This window comes from Notolepis coatsorum, assembly GCF_963971535.1.
Source record: "Notolepis coatsorum genome assembly, chromosome: 11".
NCBI classification, from domain to species: Eukaryota; Metazoa; Chordata; class Actinopteri; order Aulopiformes; family Paralepididae; genus Notolepis; species Notolepis coatsorum.
This window is the reverse complement of record NC_140175.1, coordinates 3,729,452-3,754,451: the sequence shown is the minus strand read 5'-3', so window position 1 is coordinate 3,754,451 and position 25,000 is coordinate 3,729,452. Positions and strand designations below refer to the sequence as shown.

The window sequence follows — 25,000 nt, the reverse complement described above, 5'->3', positions numbered from 1 at the left end:
CATATGAAACATAGAAATGTAGAGGCCTAGATGTATTAACCTCTTACTGTAAGCATCGGGCAAAAATGGGGCTATTTTTGTTTTTGTTTTTGACGATTGCCTACCCAAAGTAATTTGCGATTTATTATACTGTTTATACTTATACTGTAGCACATGCATGAGTCTGGTCTCTTCTGAAAGGTAATAAAGAAATAAAGAAATAAAGATAATAAAGCTAATAAAGAAAAAGAAAAAGAAAAAAAAAGTGCTAGTGAAATAGAGTCAAATTTCTGGATGTCTCTCTCTCCCCCCACTGTGTTTAACTTATGTGACCACCTTGCGTAACGTCTGTTGACAAGTGGTTCAGTGTGTGTTCTAAAACTGTGCCACTTCAGCCATCAACCCTTGTCACCATGGCAACACGTCAAGCGGCCAGCCTGCTGGGTGGAGGAGGAGCCTAGAGCAGGCAGCACTAGTCGCAGACAGACCTGCAGATCATCATCCACCTTCAAAATTATGGAATAGCTTTGACAAAGAAGTAAAAATGTCTAGTTCGCTACATACTTTTAAGAAATTACTCAAATATAAGGCGATACATAAATATAAAACCTCATTATTATCCTCGTTATATTTTATCTATAACATAGCGGTGTTCAAATAGTGACAAAGGGAAAAAGAAAAAAGAAAAAGAAAAACATATATATATATAAAAGAAGAAAAAGTATATAAAAAAAGAAATGATATACTGAATTATGTTTATTTTTTGTATTTATCTTTTTTTCGTGTAAATAGTGTAATATAAAAAGGGTAGGCAATTATAAGCCTCGGCTTCAGCCTACACCTTTTCGGTAATTTAATTTTTTTAATTTTTTTGGAAGTTCTACTACTATGCTTTGTAAAAAAAAAGACAGAAATAAAATCATTCATTTATTCCTATAGCAGGCAGCAGTAGTCGCAGACAGACCTGTAGATCATCCACCTTCCTGTTCCTATAGCAGGCAGCACTAGTCGCAGACAGACCTGTAGATCCTTCCTGTTCCTATAGCAGGCAGCACTAGTCGCAGACAGACCTGTAGATCCTTCCTGTTCCTATAGCAGGCAGCACTAGTCGCAGACAGACCTGTAGATCATCCACCTTCCTGTTCCTATAGCAGGCAGCACTAGTCGCAGACAGACCTGTAGATCATCCACCTTCCTGTTCCTATAGCAGGCAGCACTAGTCGCAGACAGACCTGTAGATCATCCACCTTCCTGTTCCTATAGCAGGCAGCACTAGTCGCAGACAGACCTGTAGATCATCCACCTTCCTGTTCCTATAGCAGGCAGCACTAGTCGCAGACAGACCTGTAGATCCTTCCTGTTCCTATAGCAGGCAGCACTAGTCGCAGACAGACCTGTAGATCCTTCCTGTTCCTATAGCAGGCAGCACTAGTCGCAGACAGACCTGTAGATCATCCACCTTCCTGTTCCTATAGCAGGCAGCACTAGTCGCAGACAGACCTGTAGATCCTTCCTGTTCCTATAGCAGGCAGCACTAGTCGCAGACAGACCTGTAGATCATCCACCTTCCTGTTCCTATAGCAGGCAGCACTAGTCGCAGACAGACCTGTAGATCATCCACCTTCCTGTTCCTATAGCAGGCAGCACTAGTCGCAGACAGACCTGTAGATCATCCACCTTCCTGTTCCTATAGCAGGCAGCACTAGTCGCAGACAGACCTGTAGATCCTTCCTGTTCCTATAGCAGGCAGCACTAGTCGCAGACAGACCTGTAGATCCTTCCTGTTCCTATAGCAGGCAGCACTAGTCGCAGACAGACCTGTAGATCATCCACCTTCCTGTTCCTATAGCAGGCAGCACTAGTCGCAGACAGACCTGTAGATCCTTCCTGTTCCTATAGCAGGCAGCACTAGTCGCAGACAGACCTGTAGATCCTTCCTGTTCCTATAGCAGGCAGCACTAGTCGCAGACAGACCTGTAGATCATCCACCTTCCTGTTCCTATGGCAGGCAGCACTAGTCGCAGACAGACCTGTAGATCATCCACCTTCCTGTTCCTATGGCAGGCAGCACTAGTCGCAGACAGACCTGTAGATCCTTCCTGTCCCTATAGCAGGCAGCACTAGTCGCAGACAGACCTGTAGATCATCCACCTTCCTGTTCCTATAGCAGGCAGCACTAGTCGCAGACAGACCTGTAGATCCTTCCTGTTCCTATAGCAGGCAGCACTAGTCGCAGACAGACCTGTAGATCATCCACCTTCCTGTTCCTATAGCAGGCAGCACTAGTCGCAGACAGACCTGTAGATCCTTCCTGTTCCTATAGCAGGCAGCACTAGTCGCAGACAGACCTGTAGATCCTTCCTGTTCCTATAGCAGGCAGCACTAGTCGCAGACAGACCTGTAGATCCTTCCTGTTCCTATAGCAGGCAGCACTAGTCGCAGACAGACCTGTAGATCCTTCCTGTTCCTATAGCAGGCAGCACTAGTCGCAGACAGACCAAAACTCTGCACCTCAGACTAAACTCTGGATGGACAGCACTCTGGGTGAGAGGGGAAACATGTGGTGACTGGTGGTGAACTATCCCTTTAAGAAAACAAACAATCAGGTGGCTGGGTGGCGCAGCGGACATTGCGCTCATCACCAACGCAAGAGACACCGGTATCGAATCCGGCTGTCGGCGTTGCCTCCGGCTTGGGCCGGCCGTCATACTGACTCAATTGGCAGAGTTAGGGGGTGGAAGTCGATGGGTGGTAATCTGGACGTTGTAAACAGCGACTCCTACAGGTCGGTTGGGGGACGCCTGCACAGCAGAGACAGGAAAATGGCGAGGGTAGTGTGAGCCTCCCACACGTTACACCTCGCCAAAGGAGAGTCCGTGCTGGCAGGTGAAAAGATGCGACTGGCTGCCTCCACATGTATCGGAGGGGACATGCGATGGGCTTCTATCCTCCCTACAACCGGCCAGTGGGGGGCACATGCGAGCAACGATCAAGACAGGGGAGGGGAGAATTGGCACGGCTAAATTGGGATGGGAGAAAAAATAGAAAAAGAGGATAAAAAAAAAAGAAAAACAATCTGTGACGTGATGAAAACAGTGTTAATTTAGTCAACGAAAATTATGACTAAAATATGGTCGTCAACGAAGCTTTTTCCCCTGACAACAACGAGACGAGACGTATATTAGGACTTTTGACCATTTTATACCAAATTTCTCCACTTCTCCAACCAGGATTGGGAAGTGCGTGTGTGCGTGTGTGCGTGCGTGTGTGTGTGTGTGTGTGTGTGTGTGCGTGCGTGTGTGTGCGTGCGTGTGTGTGCGTGCGTGTGTGCGTGCGTGCATGTGTGTCTATGCTAGTTTGTGCGTTCATGTGAGAAACAGATATATCCTCTTTGGGAAGATTTCTTTCACAAGAAAATTACCTTAATTAATTGACTTTTTTGGAGATCTCCTCCTTGAAGTGGATGGCTGCCTAATCCACCCTTCCCCAGAAGTTCACAACCTGGGTGTCATACTGGACTCCACCCTCTCCTTTCATTCCCACGTAAAAACAATAACTAAATCAGCTTTTTTCCATCTCAGGAACATTTCCAGACTCCGGCCATCTCTCCCCGACTCTGTAGCAGAGACTCTCATCCACGCTTTCGTCACCTCCCGTCTGGACTACACAAACTCTGTCCTCGTAGGGCGACCCAGCAATGCCCTGAACAGGTTACAAAATATGTGCAAAATTCTGCTGCCAGGGTTCTCACCCGCACCAAGTCCTGGCACCACATCACCCCCACCCTCATCCACCTCCACTGGCTTCCAGTCAAGTCCCGCATCAATTTCAAGATCCTCCTCCTCATCACCTACAAAGCCCTTCACTCCCCTGCCCCCTGGTACCTAGCGGACCTCCTCCATCCCTACGTCCCGCCCCGGAGGCTGCGGTCCTCTGACTCCGGTCTCCTCTCCATCCCCACCACCAACATGCGGACTGTCGGTCCCAGAGCCTTCTCTGTGGCCGCACCCACCCTCTGGAACTCCCTCCCTTCAAACATCCGTAGTGCTACATCCCTGCACTCCTTCAAATCCCAACTCAAACCCCACCTCTTCACCAAATTTGTAAATGACTGCCTGATTTCCCTTTTTCTTTCCTTTTGATTGTTTTTTTTTTTATATGTTACGTTGTTCCCTGTTCCCCTCCCTTAGCTGCCCCCTCCTGTTAAGCGCCTGGGTCTCCTGAAAGGCGCTATATAAATTTAAGATATTATTATTATTATTATTATTATTATTTCTGGGTCAAAAGTCTTACTGTACAGTATCTGTTATTACATAGTAGTTAGTTATACATTTTAGTAAAAGCTTTAGCTGTGAGCTTATAAAGACCCTATAAAGACCCATCCTGGGAACCCAAATTCTCCTTGTCATGTTAACCCTTTCACTACCACACTACAGAAGGTTAACCGTCTGTAGTGTGGTAGTGAAAGGGTTAACCTTCTGTAGTGTGGTAGTGAAAGGGTTCATAAGTGGGGATGGGAAAAAGCACGGACATGTCCGTGGGAAGGTTGTTTTGGCTTTATTCCATTTTAATAACCTATTCAAGGTCGCCGAGCAGCACTGCAGATGTACCCTACTCTTTGAATTCGAGAAAGTGCATTACCGGCCAGATCCTCTTAGGGGCGCTATTGCGATAATGCAGTGTGGGGCGGCGTGGCTCAGGGGTAGAGCGGAGCGTCCAATGATCAAAGGGTTGGTGGTTCGAATCCCGCTCAAGCCCATGTCCATCCCATTGCCGTTGTGTCCTTGGGCAAGACACTTAACCTACTTGCCTCGTATGAATGTGTATGCATGTGAATGAATGTTGGTGGTGGTCGGAGGGGCCGTAGGCGATGATTATTCGCCACGCTTCCGTGAGTCTGCCTCAGGGCAGCTCTGGCTGCAATTGTAGCTTACCACCACCGGTATGACTGTGTATGAACGAATAATGGACTCTGTGAAGCGCTCTGAGTCAGAGAAGAGCGCTATATAAAATCCAATCCATTATTATTATTATTATTAGTGTGCCCTGTGGCTGAACGGATCAGTATTTTTTTTTCTTCTTTCAATGGAGATTTCAGTTAGCAGGATTCTAGATGTGCAGCATGTAGCTTGGATTACGTTTTGCATCGCAGATTTCACTATGCAATAAGGGGATTTATCATCAGCCAATGGACATATAGATCTACCAGATGGCGATCGATAACGGGAAAATGCTTGGGGGGATCCAACCGGCTCATGGTAAGATCTTTTTCACGTAAATTACAGCCCGATCGAGCCTTGTTATGATACGATACGATCGGCCTATGTGGCTACTTAGACGAACACGGTTATTGGTAATCAATAATAAGAAACGACGTCCCCCACCCCCCCCCCCCCCTTCATGCATACATGCTTGAGGATCGTGCCGATCATATGCAGTTTGAGTTTTAACTGTAGCATCTGTATAACGGAAATGCCATTGGATATAACGTTAGTAACTATTAGCCCTTTTGGCGGCTAGGTGGTGCAGTGGGCAAGGTGTTCGAATCCAGCTCTCCACATTGTTTTCAGTTTGGCTGGTCGTCCGTACTAATACAATTGGCAGTATTAGAGGGTGGGAAAGCTGATGGGTGGGTCCTGGGTGTTGTAAACAGAAAAATACTCCTACAGTTCGGTCGGGGCGCCTGCTCAGCGAAGGAAGGATCTGGAGCGAGGTAGTGTGACCTTCCACACGTTACACTCTCCCAGTGAGAATCTGAGCTGCCAGGCTGGCTGCCGGCTGGCTGCGCATGTGTCGGAGGATAGCATGTGATAGTCTCCGGCCTCTCGGACCAACAGTAGGGGGGGTGCGCAACAACCAGGAAGGGAGTTGGGAATTGGCATAACGACTAACAGTAGGATGGGAAAAAAATCGGAAAAAGAGGAGGGGGAAAAAGATAATAATAAAAAAAAAAACGATTAGCCCTTTATCTCGCCTTCCAGGAAATATACTAGACCAAATGCCGTATAACGCTTATATTCACGTCGCTATAAAATGAGAACGTATTGATGAAAAAATTATTTCTTTAATCCATTTTGAAGGGACGGTTTATGGTCCCAATTGACAATGAGAATGGACAGATAGCAATACTATAAAGTATAGATTTAGCTCTACAAACAGCCCCACGTCTGTTTACATTTGCCGGTCCTCTAGAGATTTATTAGACGCATCCCAATGGCCCCGAATGTGTTAAAGGAGGTCAAAGCAGCCTAATAATTCTTCTCAAATATTTCAGAAAGCATTTTGTGAGACATCTGACTAAATATTTGCTTTTTAGCAAACATTTTGACAATAGAATTGTGGATCAGGATTCAACACTATAAATAAATAAAAATGTACCAAGAGGAGAATTGAGGTCGCTGTTTGACGGCATTACAGACTCTAGGGAGACTCCACAAATCATGTGAAACCCAGATTCGGCTCAAACAAGGGACTAAACACGTTTCGCAATTATGCCACATCAATGTGGAACGCCCTACCCAAAGCTGTAAAGGAATGTGAATCACTACCCACTTTCAAAAACTATCTCAAAGAACACCTACGGGAGACTGCAATTCGAAACTGGCCCCTACAAATGTCCTAACCCAGTTGTACAGTAAAGACCAAGTATGGCTTTGTCAGTATTCCAATGTACAGTGTCCCCCCCCTACCCAACCCCCCCCCCCCCCCCACCTCCAATGTACAGCCCCACCCAACCCCACCCCACCTACCCAACCTCCTCCAATGTACAGTTTCTATGTCAAATGTATGTCAGTATTCCAATGTACAGTGTACAGTGTCCCCCCCCCTACCCAGCCCCCCCCCCCCTCCCCCCCACCTCCAATGTACAGCCCCACCCCACCTACCCAACCTCCTCCAATGTACAGTTTCTACGTCAAATGTATATACACTCTTCTTCTGGATTTTTTTTGTATCACAAACAGTACTGTATTTGCAAATCTGGTATGTCATGAATGTATAGATGTAGCAGTACTGTCTATCTGTATGTCGTGTGTGTCATATGATGAATTGAAAATGGGGGGACCCTGATGTAAACAAGACGAAAGTCTTTCTCTGGTCTGCATCCCCTTAACAATTGTATGTATTGAGCTGTACTGTACTGTACCCATTCTGCAATCTGTTAATACACTTTTCAATCAATTCAATCAATCAAACCTTTAAGCATTACAGATTCTACTTTTAAGCATTACAGATTCTACCTTTAAGCAAAATAAACTAGTACTCGTCATTTCTTAGCATTCTCATAAAGTATGTGATACATTTCCTACCCGAGATCGCATCGTTTGACGATGATCATCACCTGTTAAATTTGATGACAACCTCTCGTTGTTTGCTTACCAGGATGCACGATGATGTAATCAAACGTTGTGAATAGAGGATCAGACATCCGTGTGTCTCTGTGGCAGAAGCCAGGGGCCCAGCTGCTGGTCGCAGGGTGGTTTCAAAGGCCAGTGACAAATATACAGCCTGTGCCAAATAATAGTGTTGTGTTGTCAACCGGGAGAGTGTTTTACGTAAACAACACACAGATGTAGAGCAGAGACATAAACACAGAGGAGGGAAGTCAACCGTTTTGAAGAGAACCGCTGAAATACACAATAGTGTGCTGATGGAATACTTTGAGTTCTGTACGACATGGTTAACCCCAGAGATGTGGCTGGTCATCGCCAGCAGCATGTGAGTAGCATGTGAGTCATGACGACATCATACTACTGATGCCAAGGTCACCTATCAGATGTCAGTGTTTCCCCTACCATTGCCTTGGCGGTATTCATATAAATCAATCTTCACTAAGACTTTAAAACTGTGGTGCGGCACGGTCTACGGAGACGCAGAAAAAACCTACCAGATCCATTCCGAGACTGACTAGCGTCACGCGTAACAAGTCCTCTCTCTCTCTCTCTCTCTCTCTCTCTCTCTCTCTCTCTCTCTCTCTCTCTCTCTCCTTCAAGTAACGTTACACTATAAAAACGAACTGGATAGTTGATATTAGGGCTGACCTCTATTAATCGATTAGTCGACTAATCGGTCGAAAGGGGCCGTAGTCGACTGGCCACCTCTTAGTCGAATATAATAATTTTTTTCAAAATAAAAGAGGCATAGAAGCGTGGCTAACGCTAATGGCACGCATACCAGAGGCTAACTGCCTACGAAAACAGGCACAGAGGCACTGAAAGAGGATTTCACCCATATAATGAACACACTATACTAGACAAATATCAAGATGTATCCATCAGTGGACCAATTGCATGCTTTTGCAGAAGACAAGAAGCCTTCAGTCGACTCCTTCAGACATTAAGCACCCCCACAGCCCAAATGGAATGATAAAAAAAAAATAAAAAATTAAATATATTATACTTATTTTTTTTATTTTTTTAAGTCGACCAATAGTCGACTAACGCCAAATTTTGGCCAATCCTAGTCGACCATCCAAATCCTTAGTCGGGGACAGCCCTAGTTGATATAAGTTGATATATGAACTGGATAGCTCATATAAGCCATTCTCCCTTTCTGTGTGTGTGTGTGCCCGTCCCAACTCTGGTCTTTGGAAAGTTTGATATTTACTGAGGATGGCCAGATAATGTTGATATTTAAACTTAAAAAATTATTATACGGGCGTCTAGGTGGTGTAGTGGGCAAGGCTCTCGCCACCAACGCTGGAGACGCTGGGTTCGAGTCCAGCTCTCGGCGTTGCTATCAGCTTGGCTGGTCATTCATACTAACACAATTGGCAGTGTTAGGGGTGGGAAAGCTGATGGGTGGGTCCTGGGTGTTGTGGACAGCAACCCCTACAGTTCGGTCGGGGTGCCTGCACAGCGAGGGTAGGATCTGGAGAAAGGTAGTGTGACCTTCCACACGTTACACTCTCCCGGTGAGAATCTGCGCTGCCAGGCTGGCTGCCGGCTGGCTGCACATGTGTCGGAGGAAAGCATGTGACAGTCTCCGGCCTCCCGGACAACCAGGAAGGGGGTTGGGAATTGGCATAACGACTAACAGTGGGATGGGAGAAAAATCAGAAAAAGGAGGGGGGCGAAAGATAATAAAAACAAAATTAAATGGGCGGCTACGTGGCGTAGTGGGCAAGGCGCTCGCCACGAATGACGGAGACGCTGGGCTTGCCTGTTCGAGCCCAGCGCTCCACATTGCTTTCAGTTTAGCTGGTCGTTCATACTAATACACATTGGCCGTATTAGGGGGTGGGAAACTGATGGGTGGGGATCGGGCGTTGTGGACAGCGACTCCTACAGGTCGGTTGGTGCGCCTGCGCAGTAGAATCAGGAAGTGTCGGGGGCAGCGTGAGCCTCCCACGCGTTACTCCTCGCCACTGAGAGATCGAGCTGCGCAGGTGAAAAGATGCGACTGCTGTTACCTCAAGTACCGGAGGGGACTTGTGCTATGTATGACTTAGTCCACATTGCAGCCGGCTTGTGGGAGGCAAGAAACAGCGTTCGTGACAGAGGAGGGTTGAATTGGATGATACGAAATTGGGATGGGAGAAAATATAGAAAAATGGGAGAAAAAGTGGATAAAAAAAAAAGAAATTAAATAAAATTATTATACAGAGAAGCTTCAGCAAGTACAAAACGCTGCTGACCGACAAAAGAGAATCCCTCACTGAGGAAAACACAAAGGCCTAACCATCATGTATCACAATGGTGATGTCAGCCAGAGATGGGGAGAAGCATGAACCTTTAAAGGACATCTCTTTGAAATAAATGACATTTTACAGTTTTTTTCTTGATTTCTTTTAAACAAATTATTATTTTGTATTATTATTATTATTTAGTTATTGCACTGCACTGGCAGTTGAACTGCATTGAACTGAACTTAATTGAAAAAAAGAAACCTCATAACCTAACTGGTACTGAACATTGAACTACACTGGCATTGTTTGCAGATGTACTATTATTAAAGTTAGTTAAACTGACTCTTTGGTCAGAGCGTGCAGTGTGCACTCAGAATTTTGTGTTTTGAGCACAAAGTTCATCATAGATCTGGCCTCTTTATTTTGCTCTTAAAGTGCACCAGATTGATGCATTTAACTTTAAAATGTACAAAAAAAACAATTCCGAGGGAGCATGCCCCCAGACCCCCCTAGAGGGTCCGAGGTTCACCCACCACAGTCTCATAAAATCCTGTGGGAAACACTGTCCCTGTATTGTAAATAGTTCATATGTGTGTTGTCACTACTGTATGTATAATTGTAAATAAGTTAATTTATGTGTTGTAAATAAATATTGTTAATATTTATTTACCTAATTTATGTGCAATCGTTTAATTTCAGCTCAGTGTAGAGAAATGCACCGATACTAACAACCGCCTTACTGCGCGCGTCTATGACGACACTGTTGACACCACATATCCGTGACACGCGCGCCCCGCAACAACACTAGTAAAAAAATCCTAGGGGAAACACTGGATGTATTCCAGTAGTTAGTGAGTTCTACATTTTCATTTAGTCATTTAGCTGAACGCTGGTAGTGACTTACTTACTTAAATTCAGCAGGAAGGGTACAACTCTTTCAGCTGAGTAACAATGTTCAATCAAACAGTGCTGAACTTGAGTGCTACAGTCTTGAGTGCATAGTAGTATAGACAATATTAGCATAGTAGGTAGTAGTATAGACATATTAGCATAGTAGGTAGTAGTATAGACATATTAGCATAGTAGATAGTAGTGTTGTGAAGGGCCAGATTAAAACTGAGAATCTACCTTTCTTGTTTGATATACTTTGTATATTATTTATATAAGATAAGATAAGATAAGATAAGATATTCCTTTATTAATCCCCTTGGGGAAATTCATGACACACACATACAGCTCAACGTCTCATAAATGATATTAACAACAACACAATCATTACATTTTTACAGTAACAATGGCACAGCATAAATTCAACAGACATGTACATTTGTTGACACATGTCAGCATTACAGGAGGCCTGAGACACTGTATATACACGGAATATCCCTTTACCTGCGTTCAAACCAGAGTAATATTCGCTCTCCTTATTGGACAGCGCCCCTAGGCGCCAGCTCGCAGGCCCCCAACGTCAGGTTCAAAGACAAGTTCAGGCATGTCAGAACATGCCCGGAGACAGCGTATTGATACCAGACAAAGACTGCGGTTTGGAACTAGATAATCACTTAAGTATATATACAGCGCAAGGTGCGCACAGCAGTACCTTACCCCACCTTACCCCGAGCACCTGCTTGTCCATCTAAACAAGCCAACGTAGTTCATCGTGGTGAAGTGAGCAACTCGTGCGTTGAGAACATGTGCGAATAGAATAGTAAAGTGTCAGAGTTTAATGCAGTAACGTCAAGTTCAACCTAATCTAATGTGAAGTAAATAGTCGTTCATTTATTGTATATCGTGCGGCCACAGTTCGTTCGTGTGTAGCATTACCCAGCGGTTCGTCGTGTTTTAGCTAGTGTACCTTAGCCAGGGTGTGTGGCCTAAATACGTCGCCCACACCCGAGGAGGCCTAGTCGGAGAACCGTTGGACATGTGCACAGGAGAACCAGCGTCGGCGATTGCAGAACCATTACCGGTTGGATTATATTGATTTGGAACGTGTTACCCGGAGAAGAGCCTCGTTGATTTCCACTATCGTTTGGGATTCAACCTCGTGAGGATTACAACTCGGGCTGGCCTCATGGACAGAGGCTGGCTAGCTGTCATCAGTGCTATCGAGCATTTGGATTACAACTATTGCTTTGCTGCTGATCGTGGGATTTACAAGGACCGACTCCTGTACGTGGAGTCTCTTTATTCCTCATTGAATCAGACTGAGTATCCGAACATTCCTCTACCCTCCAGGCCTTACACCCCGGAGGGAACCCATTGTCTCCAGGCGGTACCAGCGTTGCCTTCTATAGTTGCTATTATACGACAGGTGGTGTCAACTTAGACCCATCGTAGGATTCCTGCTATTCTTAGTGACTCATGCTATTGACTGACTTTACGCATATTCTTCGCCATACAAGCGCGACCCTAATTCTCATTCTGTAACCTAATGTTGCATAATAATAAAATACCCTCAAATACTATTTCTTTGTCAATGCCGTGTTCTTGTGAGTGTTCACCATCTATATTTGATGTACTGTCTGGCCAGTAATTAAAGTACATAACTAGCAGTGGTTTAATCTATCACAATCTTTAATACAGTCAGGGTTTTGTAACCCCTCAGTTACAAGTAGTATAGACAATATTAGCATAGTAGGTAGTAGTATAGACATATTAACATAGTAGGTAGTAGTATAGACATATTAGCATAGTAGGTAGTAGTATAGACAATATTAGCATAGTAGGTAGTAGTATAGACATATTAGCATAGTAGGTAGTAGTATAGACATATTAGCATTAGTAGTATAGACAATATTAGCATAGTAGGTAGTAGTATAAACATATTAGCATAGTAGGTAGTAGTATAGACATATTAGCATAGTAGGTAGTAGTAGTAGACATATTAGCATAGTAGGTAGTAGTATAGACAAATTAACATAGGTAGTAGTATAGACAAATTAACATAGTAGGTAGTACTATAGACATATTAGCATAGTAGGTAGTAGTATAGACATATTAGCATAGTAGGTAGTAGTATAGACATATTAGCACAGTAGGTAGTAGTATAGACATATTAGCATAGTCTGTAGTAGTATAGGCAAGGTAGATTACTTAGTACCAAAGTGTATAATAGTAAAAGACAGTATGAAGGTTAGTCTTTTAGTTCCCCCTTCATTTCAGATATTGATTGAAGAAGTGTGTTTTTAGTCAATGGTGGAAAATTGGGAGGGTTTCAGCTGTCTGTCCTGACAGTGATGGTTTCAGCTGTCCTGACTGTGATGGTTTCAGCTGTCTGTCCTGACTGTGAGGGTTTCAGCGGTCTGTCCTGACTGTGAGGGTTTCAGCTGTCTGTCCTGACTGTGGTGGTTTCAACTGTCCTGACTGTGATGGTTTCAGCTGTCCTGACTGTGGTGGTTTCAACTGTCCTGACTGTGATGGTTTCAGCTGTCCTGACTGTGGTGGTTTCAAATGTCCTGACTGTGATGGTTTCAGCTGTCCTGACTGTGGTGGTTTCAAATGTCCTGACTGTGATGGTTTCAACTGTCCTGACTGTGATGGTTTCAGCTGTCTGTCCTGACTGTGATGGTTTCAACTGTCCTGACTGTGATGGTTTCAGCTGTCTGTCCTGACTGTGGTGGTTTCAAATGTCCTGACTGTGATGGTTTCAGCTGTCCTGACTGTGGTGGTTTCAAATGTCCTGACTGTGATGGTTTCAACTGTCCTGACTGTGATGGTTTCAGCTGTCTGTCCTGACTGTGATGGTTTCAACTGTCCTGACTGTGATGGTTTCAGCTGTCTGTCCTGACTGTGATGGTTTCAACTGTCCTGACTGTGATGGTTTCAGCTGTCTGTCCTGACTGTGTGTCCTGACTGTGATGGTTTCAGCTGTCTGTCCTGACTGTGGTGGTTTCAGCTGTCTGTCCTGACTGTGATGGTTTCAGCTGTCTGTCCTGACTGTGATGGTTTCAGCTGTCTGTCCTGACTGTGATGGTTTCAGCTGTCTGTCCTGACTGTGATGGTTTCAGCTGTCTGTCCTGACTGTGGTGGTTTCAGCTGTCTGTCCTGACTGTGATGGTTTCAGCTGTCTGTCCTGACTGTGGTGGTTTCAGCTGTCTGTCCTGACTGTGATGGTTTCAGCTGTCTGTCCTGACTGTGGTGGTTTCAGCTGTCTGTCCTGACTGTGATGGTTTCAGCTGTCTGTCCTGACTGTGATGGTTTCAGCTGTCTGTCCTGACTGTGATGGTTTCAGCTGTCTGTCCTGACTGTGATGGTTTCAGCTGTCTGTCCTGACTGTGGTGGTTTCAGCTGTCTGTCCTGACTGTGATGGTTTCAGCTGTCTGTCCTGACTGTGATGGTTTCAGCTGTCTGTCCTGACTGTGATGGTTTCAGCTGTCCTGATATAGCCGGCGGGTCGAAAGAGGACGGAGAGGAGGAAGGAACGTGCGGGTGGTCAGGAGACATGGACAAGGACGTTGAGAGCCATGAGGAGGCGAGAGGGTTCCACGGAGGCTTAGCGGAGAGCCATTTCCCACCGGACGGGGGTCAGAGTTGACCCGGGAGGTGAGCAAAGTTCATTTTGTTGACTGGGGGTGGTTTTGGTTCATCCCTCGGGGCGAGGGACTTTGTTGTGGGGGGGTAATGTATAGCGACCCTGGGATTTGGGTGGTTGGTCAGTCGAGCTGCCACTCTGCACTCTACCAACCTGGGGCTCGCTGTTGGTCGCGCGCGCCCCAGATTGGTAGTGGGGAGGGGGCAGGCGCTGACCTGGGAAGGCTATAAGAGGGTGTGGCACCCATGGGTGCACTCTCTTGGGGCATGGGAAGTTGTAGACATGAGTCACTTAGGCTTTGTGTCCACCGGGGACGTTTTTTTTAAGACAGACCGATTTGAAAAGCAAAAAAAAAAAGCTCAGAGCGGTTTCCTGAGTCTCGCGACTGCCACTTCCTCGATGTTGATTGGTCGGTCGAAAAAAGTTACCTTGATGAGCGGCGCTCCTCTCCAAAAGTTGAACTAGTTTCAACTTTATGCGCTGGGACCGCTCTGCCCAAAAACGCCAGCCGCCGAGAGCACTAAAACGCGAGGCGCGGCGCTGGGAAAAGGAGCGCGCCTGTCGCGTCTGTAGCATAGAAATGAATGACAGAAAGGAGCTGACAACTCATAAAACGTCCCCAGTCGACACGGGCCCTTATACTGCAACCTGTATGAGAAGTGCTGTAATAAAGACCTGAATCGTGAATAACGTAGTGCTAAACTCTTGTTCGCAAAGTTACAATAGGATTAGCACTATTAGTGAGTAGTAGTATTCATTTATATATTTTATACCAAGTTTAATCACCTGTACATTGTATATTACATATTTGCACTCTGGTTGGATGCCAAAGTTCTTTTCGTTGGACTGTACTTGTGCTGTGTGATGACAATACATTTGAATCTAATCTAATCTAAAAGGGCATTTTTTTTTTTATATGTATGTCTGATCAAGAAACAAATCGCTTTACGCATGGAAAGATTAGATTAGATTCAAATACATTGTCATCATACAGCACAAGTACAGTACAAAGAGGGGGGGGGGGGTTGGGCATCCAAAAAAGTGACCTTGATGAGCGGCGCTCCTCTCCAAAAGTTGAACTATTTTCAACTTTATGCGCTGGGAGCGCTCCGCCCAAAAACGCTAGCCGCAGAGAGCGCTAAAACGCGAGGCGCGGCGCTGGGAAAAGGATTGATTGATTGATTGAATTGATTGAAAAGTTTATTAACAGATTGCAGAATGGGTACAGTACAGTACAGCTTAATACATACAATTGTTAAGGGGATGCAGACCAGAGAAAGACTTTCGTTTTGTTTACATCAGGGTCCCCTATTTTCAATTCATCATAACATATATGACATACAGATAGACAGTACTGCTACATCTATACATTTATGACATACCAGATTTGCAAATACAGTACTGTTTGTGATACAAAAAGTGTCCAGAAAAGAGTGTATGTACATTTGACGTAGAAACTGTACATTGGAGAAGGTTGGGTAGGTGGGGTGGGGTTGGGTGGGTGGGGGTGGGGGCTGTACATTGGAGGTGGGGGGGGGGGGGGGGGGGGGGTGGGTAGCCGGGTAGGGGGTGGGTGGGGGACACTGTACATTGGAATACCGACAAAGCCATACTTGGTCATTTACTGTACAACTGGGTTAGGACATTTGTAGGGGCCAGTTTCGAATTGCAGTCTCCCGTAGGTGTTCTTTGAGAGTGCTTTTGAAAGTGGGTAGTGATTCACATTCCTTTACAGCTTTGGGTAGGGCGTTCCACATTGATGTGGCATAATTGCGAAACGTGTTTAGTCCCTTGTTTGAGCCGAATCTGGGTTTAACATGAGAACATTTGTGGAGCTCCCTCTGGTGTTGTGATCGTGGTATTCACTGACCTTTGGGAAGTATTTTGACATGTACATGGGTACCTTGGTCGCCAGGGGTGCAGTCGTAATATGGGCGAAGGCCAAACGCCCGCGCAAGCGCGCTCCCGCGCACGCGCGTGCACGCGCATACATGTTCCCTCTGTTGCGCACAAAACAGATGATACACCTTGTCTCATCCTTCCAGTGAAGTCGGAAGATCAAGCAACCCCCCACCACACCTACAGGGCTTGTATTTGGTTGTCGGTATCCTATTATTATGCAAAGTCTAGGTGATAAGTGGCGCGACGAGTCATTTTATCACCTAGACTTTGCATAATAATAGGATGCGCTCACTTCGGCCTCAGTGACTAAGGCCAAACGCCGTTTGACCGCGTTTGCCCAGCACTGCTCCCCTGTTGGTCGCGTAGTGTCTCTTGTAGACCAGGCCCATTGCAAGTTGCTGTACTCTGTCGTCTACTCTAAGCCATCCTAGGTTGTCAAAGTGGGCTGGGGTGAGGTGGGTTCTAGGAGTCAGGTCAAGCAGTAGTCTGACTAGTTTGTTTTGAGATGTTTGTAATTTGGTTTTTAGTGCCTTTGAGGTGCTTTGGTACCATGAGGTGCAAGCATAGTCGTAGTACCCTTGAATGAGTGCTCCTGCCAGAGCGCCTGTCTGTCTTTAGCATAGAAATGAATGACAGAAAGGAGCTGGCAACTCATAAAAAGCTGGCTGTGGACACGGCTCTAGCACTGCCAGAACTTTGAATGAGCCGGGTATAGATCAAAGCGTGCGTCACGTGCCTCTCCATCCTACCTGCTGCTTGTCCGTCCCCTCCCCCCTGCTGCTGCTGCTGATGGAGGAGCCTTTGGGCGCGGCGGGAACCGGAACCGGAACCCTCTCGCACGTGCATCCCTCCAGCAGGTACATCCCGGAGGGTCGCGCGCTCTGCTCCGTCTCGAAGTAGAAGAGCACGTTCTGGTAGAGCGCGAAGTACTTCTTCTCGCTCCAGCGCGCGCTGCTCTCCGCGCCGCCGCTCCTCTTGCTCAGCGCGCCGCGCCTGGTGCCCTCTCTGCCGCGCGCGACCACCGACAGATACAGCGCGTGTCCCTCGTTGTAGCGCACGCTCTTCTGCATTTTATTTTGTGTCCCCCTGTTTATTATTATTATCCCGCCGACCGTCCGACGTCGATCTCAAATGGTGATGACCCGTGGTGGCGCCATCATCACGTCGTCTTCTGCGACCGAGCTGTCATAATAATCTTGAAAGAAAAAAAAAGGGGACAACAACATCCCGCAGAGAAAAGTGTGCGATGGTGGCGTCGTTTGCGGCGAGCAAAGGTGGTTAATCCAAGCTTACCGCGCGCGGACGCGCGACGAAAAAGTTGCTGGCCGCGCGACGACGCGGCGCGCGCAGTGGTTCGGTTCCAGGCTGTGAGTGACAGGCCGCCTACGGTGTCTCTCTCTCTCCACCCGCCACGAGACAAACTTTCACTTTCAAAGAGTTACCAACCGCTCGGGAGTGAAGAGGACTGAATGTCAATAAAGACTGTCCCGGTATAAAAATGATAATAAAAAAAGGGAGAAGGCTTATTGTTGTACAGGCGGCAGCAACGTAAAACAAAAATAGATTATTCAGGGGACAGACGGTGAAAACGGCCGAGATCAGCACTACTAATCGGATTTGACGCCAGTTTAAAGAGACAGATCTGTCTGTGCGGCTGGCTGCTCTGGCTGGAGCTCTGATATCATTTCAGCTTTTTAGTTTCGTTCTGAAACAAAGATGGAATATTCAAATCAGCTGAACACCAGCAAATAGTTGCTGTTTGTTTTTCTCTTATTTTATTATAGTTTATATTTGTATATTCAGTTAATTGTATTGTTTACACTGTTTATTTTTCTCATATTTTTATATTCAGAGTTAATTATATTGTTTACACTGTTTATTTCCCCCCCCCTCATAATTTATTTTATATTCAGATCTAATTTTATTGCCTATATATTTATGTCTTTTCTGCTATTACCCTGCCCATACCTGTACCTCCCCTCTCCCCCATGCTGCTATGAAGCCCAAATTTCCCCAAGGGGATCAATATAAAGGAATATCTTATATTATCTTATCTAAGGGGCGACAGTGGCTCGCAGTCGTCTGGCAATCCGGAGGTTCCCGGTTCGATTCCCGCTCCTCCCGGGCAGAGTGTCGATGTGTCCTTGAGCAAGAGAGACTTAACCCCCTAATTGCTCCCGATGAGCAGGTTGGCACCTTGCATGGTCGCCTCCGCCGTCGGTGTGTGAATGTGTGAGTGAGTGGGTCAAAATGTGAGTAACAAATTGTAAAGCGCTTTGGATAAAAGCGCTATATAAAAAAGCAGCCATTTATCTTATCTTATAATATTATGGTATGGTGGCGGGGCATTTTAAAAGGCCATGACCCAATGACCTCCATGTTAGACCAGCTGCTTTAAGCCACATTACATTTGCTGATTAAAATATACTACTTGCTACTTCTTCTTATTTCTTTTTATTATATATATTTTTTTTATCAAACTAAAATGTAGCACTATAGGTTTAGTCACGCATGATCATCTACAACTGATTCAATCGTTTTCAGATTGTTTCATTTTGATTTTGAGCTCATTAAAAGTTATTCTCCACATTATTTATTGATTTGTTGGGAAACACTTGGAAGTCCTGGCTCAGGCTGGACATGACGATCAATTCACACACCGATCCACTCACAGACAGAAGCTGTCGGTTTGATATGTTGATGATATTATGGTTCAAAGAGACTGAATTCAGAACGCTGTCGGTTTGATATGTTGATGATATTATGGTTCAAAGAGACTGAATTCAGAACGCTGTCGGTTTGATATGTTGATGATATTATGGTTCAAAGAGACTGAATTCAGAACGCTGTCGGTTTGATATGTTGATGATATTATGGTTCAAACAGACGGAATACAGAATGCTGTCGGTTTGTTTTGAAGTCCCATCCATCCTGAAAGTACAAACAGATGCCATAGTGCTTTAGTAGGCAGTACTCTCTGTTGTGTGTGTGTGTGTGTGTGTGTGTGTGTGTGTGTGTGTGTGTGTGTGTGTGTACATATATGTGTGTGTGTGTGTGTGTGTGTGTGTACATATATGTGTGTGTGTGTGTGTGTGTGTGTGTGTGTGTGTGTGTGTGTGTGTGTGTGAATCCAAATGCATGCAGACAGATGTTGTGTGTGTGTGTGTGTGCGTGCGTGTGTGTGTGTGTGTGTGTGTGTGTGTGTGTGTGTGTAAGCTGCCAGAGCTGAAGTGCGGTGCTGTGCCACACAGACACACACACACACACACACACACAGACACACACACACACACACACACGCACACACACACACAGAGCAGTGCATGGTAATGGCTGACAGGAGGAGGCTGGCTGAGCCCTGATGAAGAGGAGGGCTGCTGTCACTGGTCTGAGATCTGCTGTGGTCAGGATTAGGTCTCACTGCTGGATCAGGTCTGGACGTCACATGGTGCTGGAGATGGAACACACACACATTTGAATACTTTATTTGGTTCCACAAATTATATTACATAAACAGGGAATCAAATGTATCGGGGCCAAGCAGCACTGAACACTTAAGGGACACATAGCACCTCCTTCTCCACGCGGCTAAGCTGCCAATAGTAGCTGAGACAGAGCAATATTTGGCAATTTGTTTGGCTTTTCTTTTAGACATTGCAGCAATTCTCAGACCGCTCATGGTGCATTTGTGTACATGGCCAAGACTTCCGAACACAAGTACACTGTATCTACACCTGTACCCAAGGTCGGCCATCACACACACACACACACACACACACACACACACACACACACACACACACACACACACACACACACACACACACACACACACACACACACACACACACACACACACACACACACACACACACACACACACACACACACACACACACACACATACTGTGTACTGTACACACATTCTCACATACAGTGGGTCAGGAGGTAGAACGGTCGTCTGGTAGTCAGAAGGTTCCCGGTTCGATTCCCGCTCCTCCCGGGCAGCGTGTCTCATGAAGACACTTAACCCCTAAACTGCTCCCGATGAGCAGGTCGGCACCTTGCGTGGTCGCCTCCGCCGTCGGTGTGTGAATGTGTGAATGGATGTGTGAATGTGTGTGTGACTGAATGGGTGAATGTGAGGAAGAGAAATTGTAAATCGCTTTGGATACAGGCTACTATATACAGTAAATATATTTAATATTTTTCTTCTAAAACGTTAATTGTGAGTTAAAATAAATAGTGGCGTTAAAGGAATTGTGCGTTAATATCGCGTTAACTTTGAAAGTCTTGAAACATTAGTGATTTCTTTGCATCCTATTAAATATGTCTCTAAAGACGATCCGTGTCTCTCCAGTAGCTTTCTTCTTGACGATTTAAACTATTGGAGGGAGCGACCAGATGTGATTTTGTACAAAAATGCTAAATTATATTCACAGGAATGTCCAGACAGGATGGAGGTCTTCAGCAGATTCAGGGTGAAGTCACTTCCTAACAGTGACAGTTCGTACAGACTGTTAACCCTTTCACTGCCGCTCTACAGAAGGTGAACCCTTTACTATCACACTACCGACGATTAACCATAGTCAAGGGTTAACCTTCTGTAGTGCGGCAGTGAAAGGGTTAACCTGCTGTTGTGTGGCAGTGAAAGGGTTAATGTGCAGCTGATCTGACCAAGCTCACCTCCTGGTGTTCCCTCTGACCTGCTGCATTGTGGGATACGCTCTCTCCTGCTCTGACCTGCTGCATTGTGGGATACGCTCTCTCCTGCTCTGACCTGCTGCATTGTGGGATACGCTCTCTCCTGCTCTGACCTGCTGCATTGTGGGATATACGCTCTCTCCTGCTGCATTGTGGGATACGCTCTCTCCTGCTCTGACCTGCTGCATTGTGGGATATACGCTCTCTCCTGCTGCATTGTGGGACACGCTCTCTCCTGCTCTGACCTGCTGCATTGTGGGATATACGCTCTCTCCTGCTGCATTGTGGGACACGCTCTCTCCTGCTCTGACCTGCTGCATTGTGGGATATACGTTCTCCTGCTCTGACCTACTGCATTGTGGGATATACGCTCTCTCCTGCTCTGACCTGCTGCATTGTGGGATATACGCTCTCGCCTGCTCTGACCTGCTGCATTGTGGGATATACGCTCTCCCGCTCTGACCTGCTGCATTGTGGGATATACGCTCTCTCCTGCTCTGACCTGCTGCATTGTGGGATATACGCTCTCTCCTGCTCTGACCTGCTGCATTGTGGGATATACGCTCTCGCCTGCTCTGACCTGCTGCATTGTGGGATATACGCTCTCCCGCTCTGACCTGCTGCATTGTGGGATATACGCTCTCTCCTGCTCTGACCTGCTGCATTGTGGGATATACGCTCTCCCGCTCTGACCTGCTGCATTGCACAACAACAACAACAACTCACAACCGCAGCCAAATGAAAAAGTCTTATTACAGCTTAATGTCGTGGGGGGGGAGGGGGGGGGGCATGTGGAGAGAAACAATCCCCTCGGGGATGGAGGAGAGGGCAAGGACGTTCCTGCTGTGTCACAGCTGGGCTGCAGAGCGGGGCAGGATGGGCAGAGTGGGGCAGGATGGGCAGAGAGGGGCAGAGTGGGGCAGGATGGGCAGAGTGGGGCAGAATGGGCAGAGAGGGGCAGGATGCAGCAGAGTGGGGCAGAGTGGGGCAGGATGGGCAGAGTGGGGCAGGATGCAGCAGAGAGGGGCAGAGTGGGGCAGGATGCAGCAGAGAGGGGCAGAGAGGGGCAGAGTGGGGCAGGATGCAGCAGAGAGGGGCAGAGTGGGGCAGGATGCAGCAGAGAGGGGCAGAGTGGGGCAGGATGCAGCAGAGAGGGGCAGAGAGGGGCAGGATGCAGCTGAGTGGGGCAGGATGCAGCAGAGTCAGTGATGCCTATGTAGAGAGAGTTGCAGTTTGATAGGACGCGTGGCACAGGTCAATCAAGGCAACGTATAATGAATACATGTTGTCTATTTTTCTGATTAATTAATGTCCATTTTATACTCTATTCTAATCTATACTATTATGTCTAGCACTTCATGCATTGTCTGTCTATATTTATGCCAATCTTACAGTATGTCCACATTACTACTGTGAAGCACTTTGGGCTGCAATTCTTGTATGAAAGGTGCTATACAAATACAGTTTATTTGTATTATTATTATTATTATTATTATTATTATTATTATTATTATTATTATTATTATATTATTATTATTATTATTATTATTATTATTATTATTATGATAATAATAATAATTACAAGAATTATTACTATTATTATTAGAAAGGGTGGTATGTTCGTATCTCTGTAAGACATTCTCCCCAGGTTCTGGTTTGTTTCAGCATTAAACTGCTCATAGGCATCCATGCCATCTGCCATATATATATATATATATATATATTAGATATAGTCCAGCATGATATGCATGAACACAGTCAGTCAGGCTCAACCTCACATGACTGACGTCCTGATCAAAACACGCTTGCCCACCACAAGGTGGCCGAGCCGTTTGAGGACCAGAAGGACTGCCTTCAATTCCAACACATTGAAATGTAGCGCAGACCGGGCAGCATGGTCCTGCCAGCTGCCCCCTACTGCGTTGGCCCGACACGCCCCCCCCCCCATCCCGTGAGGGAGGTGTCGGTGAAGACCGTGACGTGTGACAGCCTGCTGCCCATGGGGACCCCGCTGGTGAGGTCCCCCAGTACTGACATGGGACTGACATTTTTGACAGAAAAGCAGCCAATTGAGCAATGTTGCCAGTCAGCCCACCAGCTTCATCAGCTTCATCAGCCCACCAGCCACCTGCCGGGCAGAATCGCCTTATGGCGTCGGCCGGGCGGGACACCGTTCCACCATGTCAGGGCAAAGGACTGATGCCACCTACTTCACTAAGCACGGAACACCAGTGGTGGCTGCTGACCAAAGTCTACTACTAGTGAAGCACTGCTCCACTAGTAGTCATGTAACAACCTCCACTGCGGTGTGTGCACCCATGAAGGGATAAATGAAAGAATGAACGAAAACTCTATTAACATATTGCAGAATGGGCTAGCCTAATACACGCAATTGTTAAGGGGATGCAGACCAGAGAAAACGCTAGTCCTGGCTACATCAGGGACCCCCATTTTCAATTCATAGATTCACAAAAAGCACACCTGCCCTGAGCCCTGTCGTCAGCCCATCCACCCATGTAAAGGGTAAATAAGCCCCCGCTAAACCCCCAACATTAGACACAGATTGACCGTCAGCATGAATGGTTAAGAGGAGGGAAGACAGTAAAGACAGCCCACTGCGGGGTACATGGGGAACGGCGCCCCAACATTGTAGCATTAGCTGCACGCTAGGATACCTGGAAAAACATCCAAAAGAGAGTCACTTATGACAACTATGTTTTCCCAAATCTCCCGCCCCCTGTGCCAATACATCACTCGGTCCTCTCACGAGACAACGAGCAGTATCACACATGCCATTACCAATGCCTGCTTAGCGCAGGCCCTACCTGTGCGCGACTTAGCTCGACTGCTAACCGTCGCGCGACGTCACGAGACGAGGAAAACACAGGATAGGGCCGTCATGCTGTCAGGACGTGCCGAGAAGGTTCCGGGGGCCGGCGAACTTCTGGCGAATTCCCAACATTGTGTAATGTCTCCTTCCGCTTCATAACAATCTCCAGTTCTGAAGTGCATCTAGCTGCTTCCGCGTGTGGAAACGAAATGAGGAAGGGGCCGGTGAGGCGTGACCACTTCCGGCGTCATATAGGGGACGCATGGGAGTGGCGTGTTCACGTGCAAGTGGGTGCATTCGTTTTTGTTTCTTGTGCACGCTAGGTGCGTGGAGATAAGGGGTTATCTCAGTAGGCAGAGCGGGACGCGAGGCCAGTTGATATGTAACTACCTAACTCCTATACTAACATAACTACTAGCCTAGCTAATTAACTCTGAATATAAAAATACGAGGGCGGCTAGGTGGTGCAGTGGGCAAGGCGCTCACCACCAATGCAGGATACGCTGGGTTCGAGCCCAGCTCTCCGCATTGCTATCAGCTTGGCTGGTCGTTCATACTAATACAATTGGCAGTGTTAGGGGGTGGGAAGCTGATGGGTGGGGATCGGACGTTGTGGACAGCGACTCCTACAGGTCGGTTGGTGCGCCTGCGCAGCAGAATCAGGAAGCGACGGGGGTGGCGTGCCCTCCAAACGCAGACCCCCGACGCTGAGAGATCGTGCTGTGCAGGTGAAAAGATGCGACTGCTGCCTCCTCGAGTACCGGAGGGGACACGTGATGTAAGGCTTGGTCAACATTACAGCCGGCTTGTGGGAGGCATGGCCTAACAGCGTTCGAGACAGGGGAGGGTAGAATTGGACGATAAGAAATTGGGATGGGAGAAAAATAGAAAAATGGGAGAAAAAGTTGATCAAAAAAATATATATAAAAATACGAGAAGAATAAACGGTGTAAATAAAGGTGCAGATGAGGGTCTGTATGCCCTATCTGTTATATTATATGTTACAATAAATATAGGCAATAAAAGATTTGAATATGAATGTATACATATGAGTAAGAGTAAAAGTAAACAGTATACACAAGGTGCAGTATACACTCTAATTGGCAAATTACAGTATGTTTGGAGGTATGGTTGGGAATCGGGATATAACATATTGCATGAATATTTCACATTTAATGAGAAAGCAGAGTCAGATGGTATTGTGAGATTATACATGCAATATAGACATAGTCGAGTAATGTATTCATTATTGTAGCTTATGATGATGTTACATCCCTGGACATTACATTGTCAGTTTAAGTAACAATGATAACACTATTAGTCTGTACATTATCAGTTTAAGTAACAAAGATAACACTATTAGTCTGTGCATTATAAGTTTAAGTAACAATGATAACACTATTGTCTGTACATTATCAGTAAGTAA

The 25,000-nt window shown here is 46.2% G+C and overlaps 1 protein-coding gene across 1 annotated transcript in view; it reads right to left on the bottom strand.

The window, feature by feature from the left end:
* Window positions 1-17,110, bottom strand: part of rasgrf2a (Ras protein-specific guanine nucleotide-releasing factor 2a) — a gene marked incomplete at both ends in the record, with an annotated part of 115,077 nt that extends 97,967 nt beyond the window's left edge. Inside the window, one exon of the mRNA XM_084325207.1 lies at window positions 16,790-17,110. Within this exon, the coding sequence (XP_084181333.1) occupies window positions 16,790-17,110 (321 nt within the window). The remainder of the gene's footprint in view (window positions 1-16,789) is intronic.
* Window positions 17,111-25,000: the final 7,890 nt, after the last annotated feature.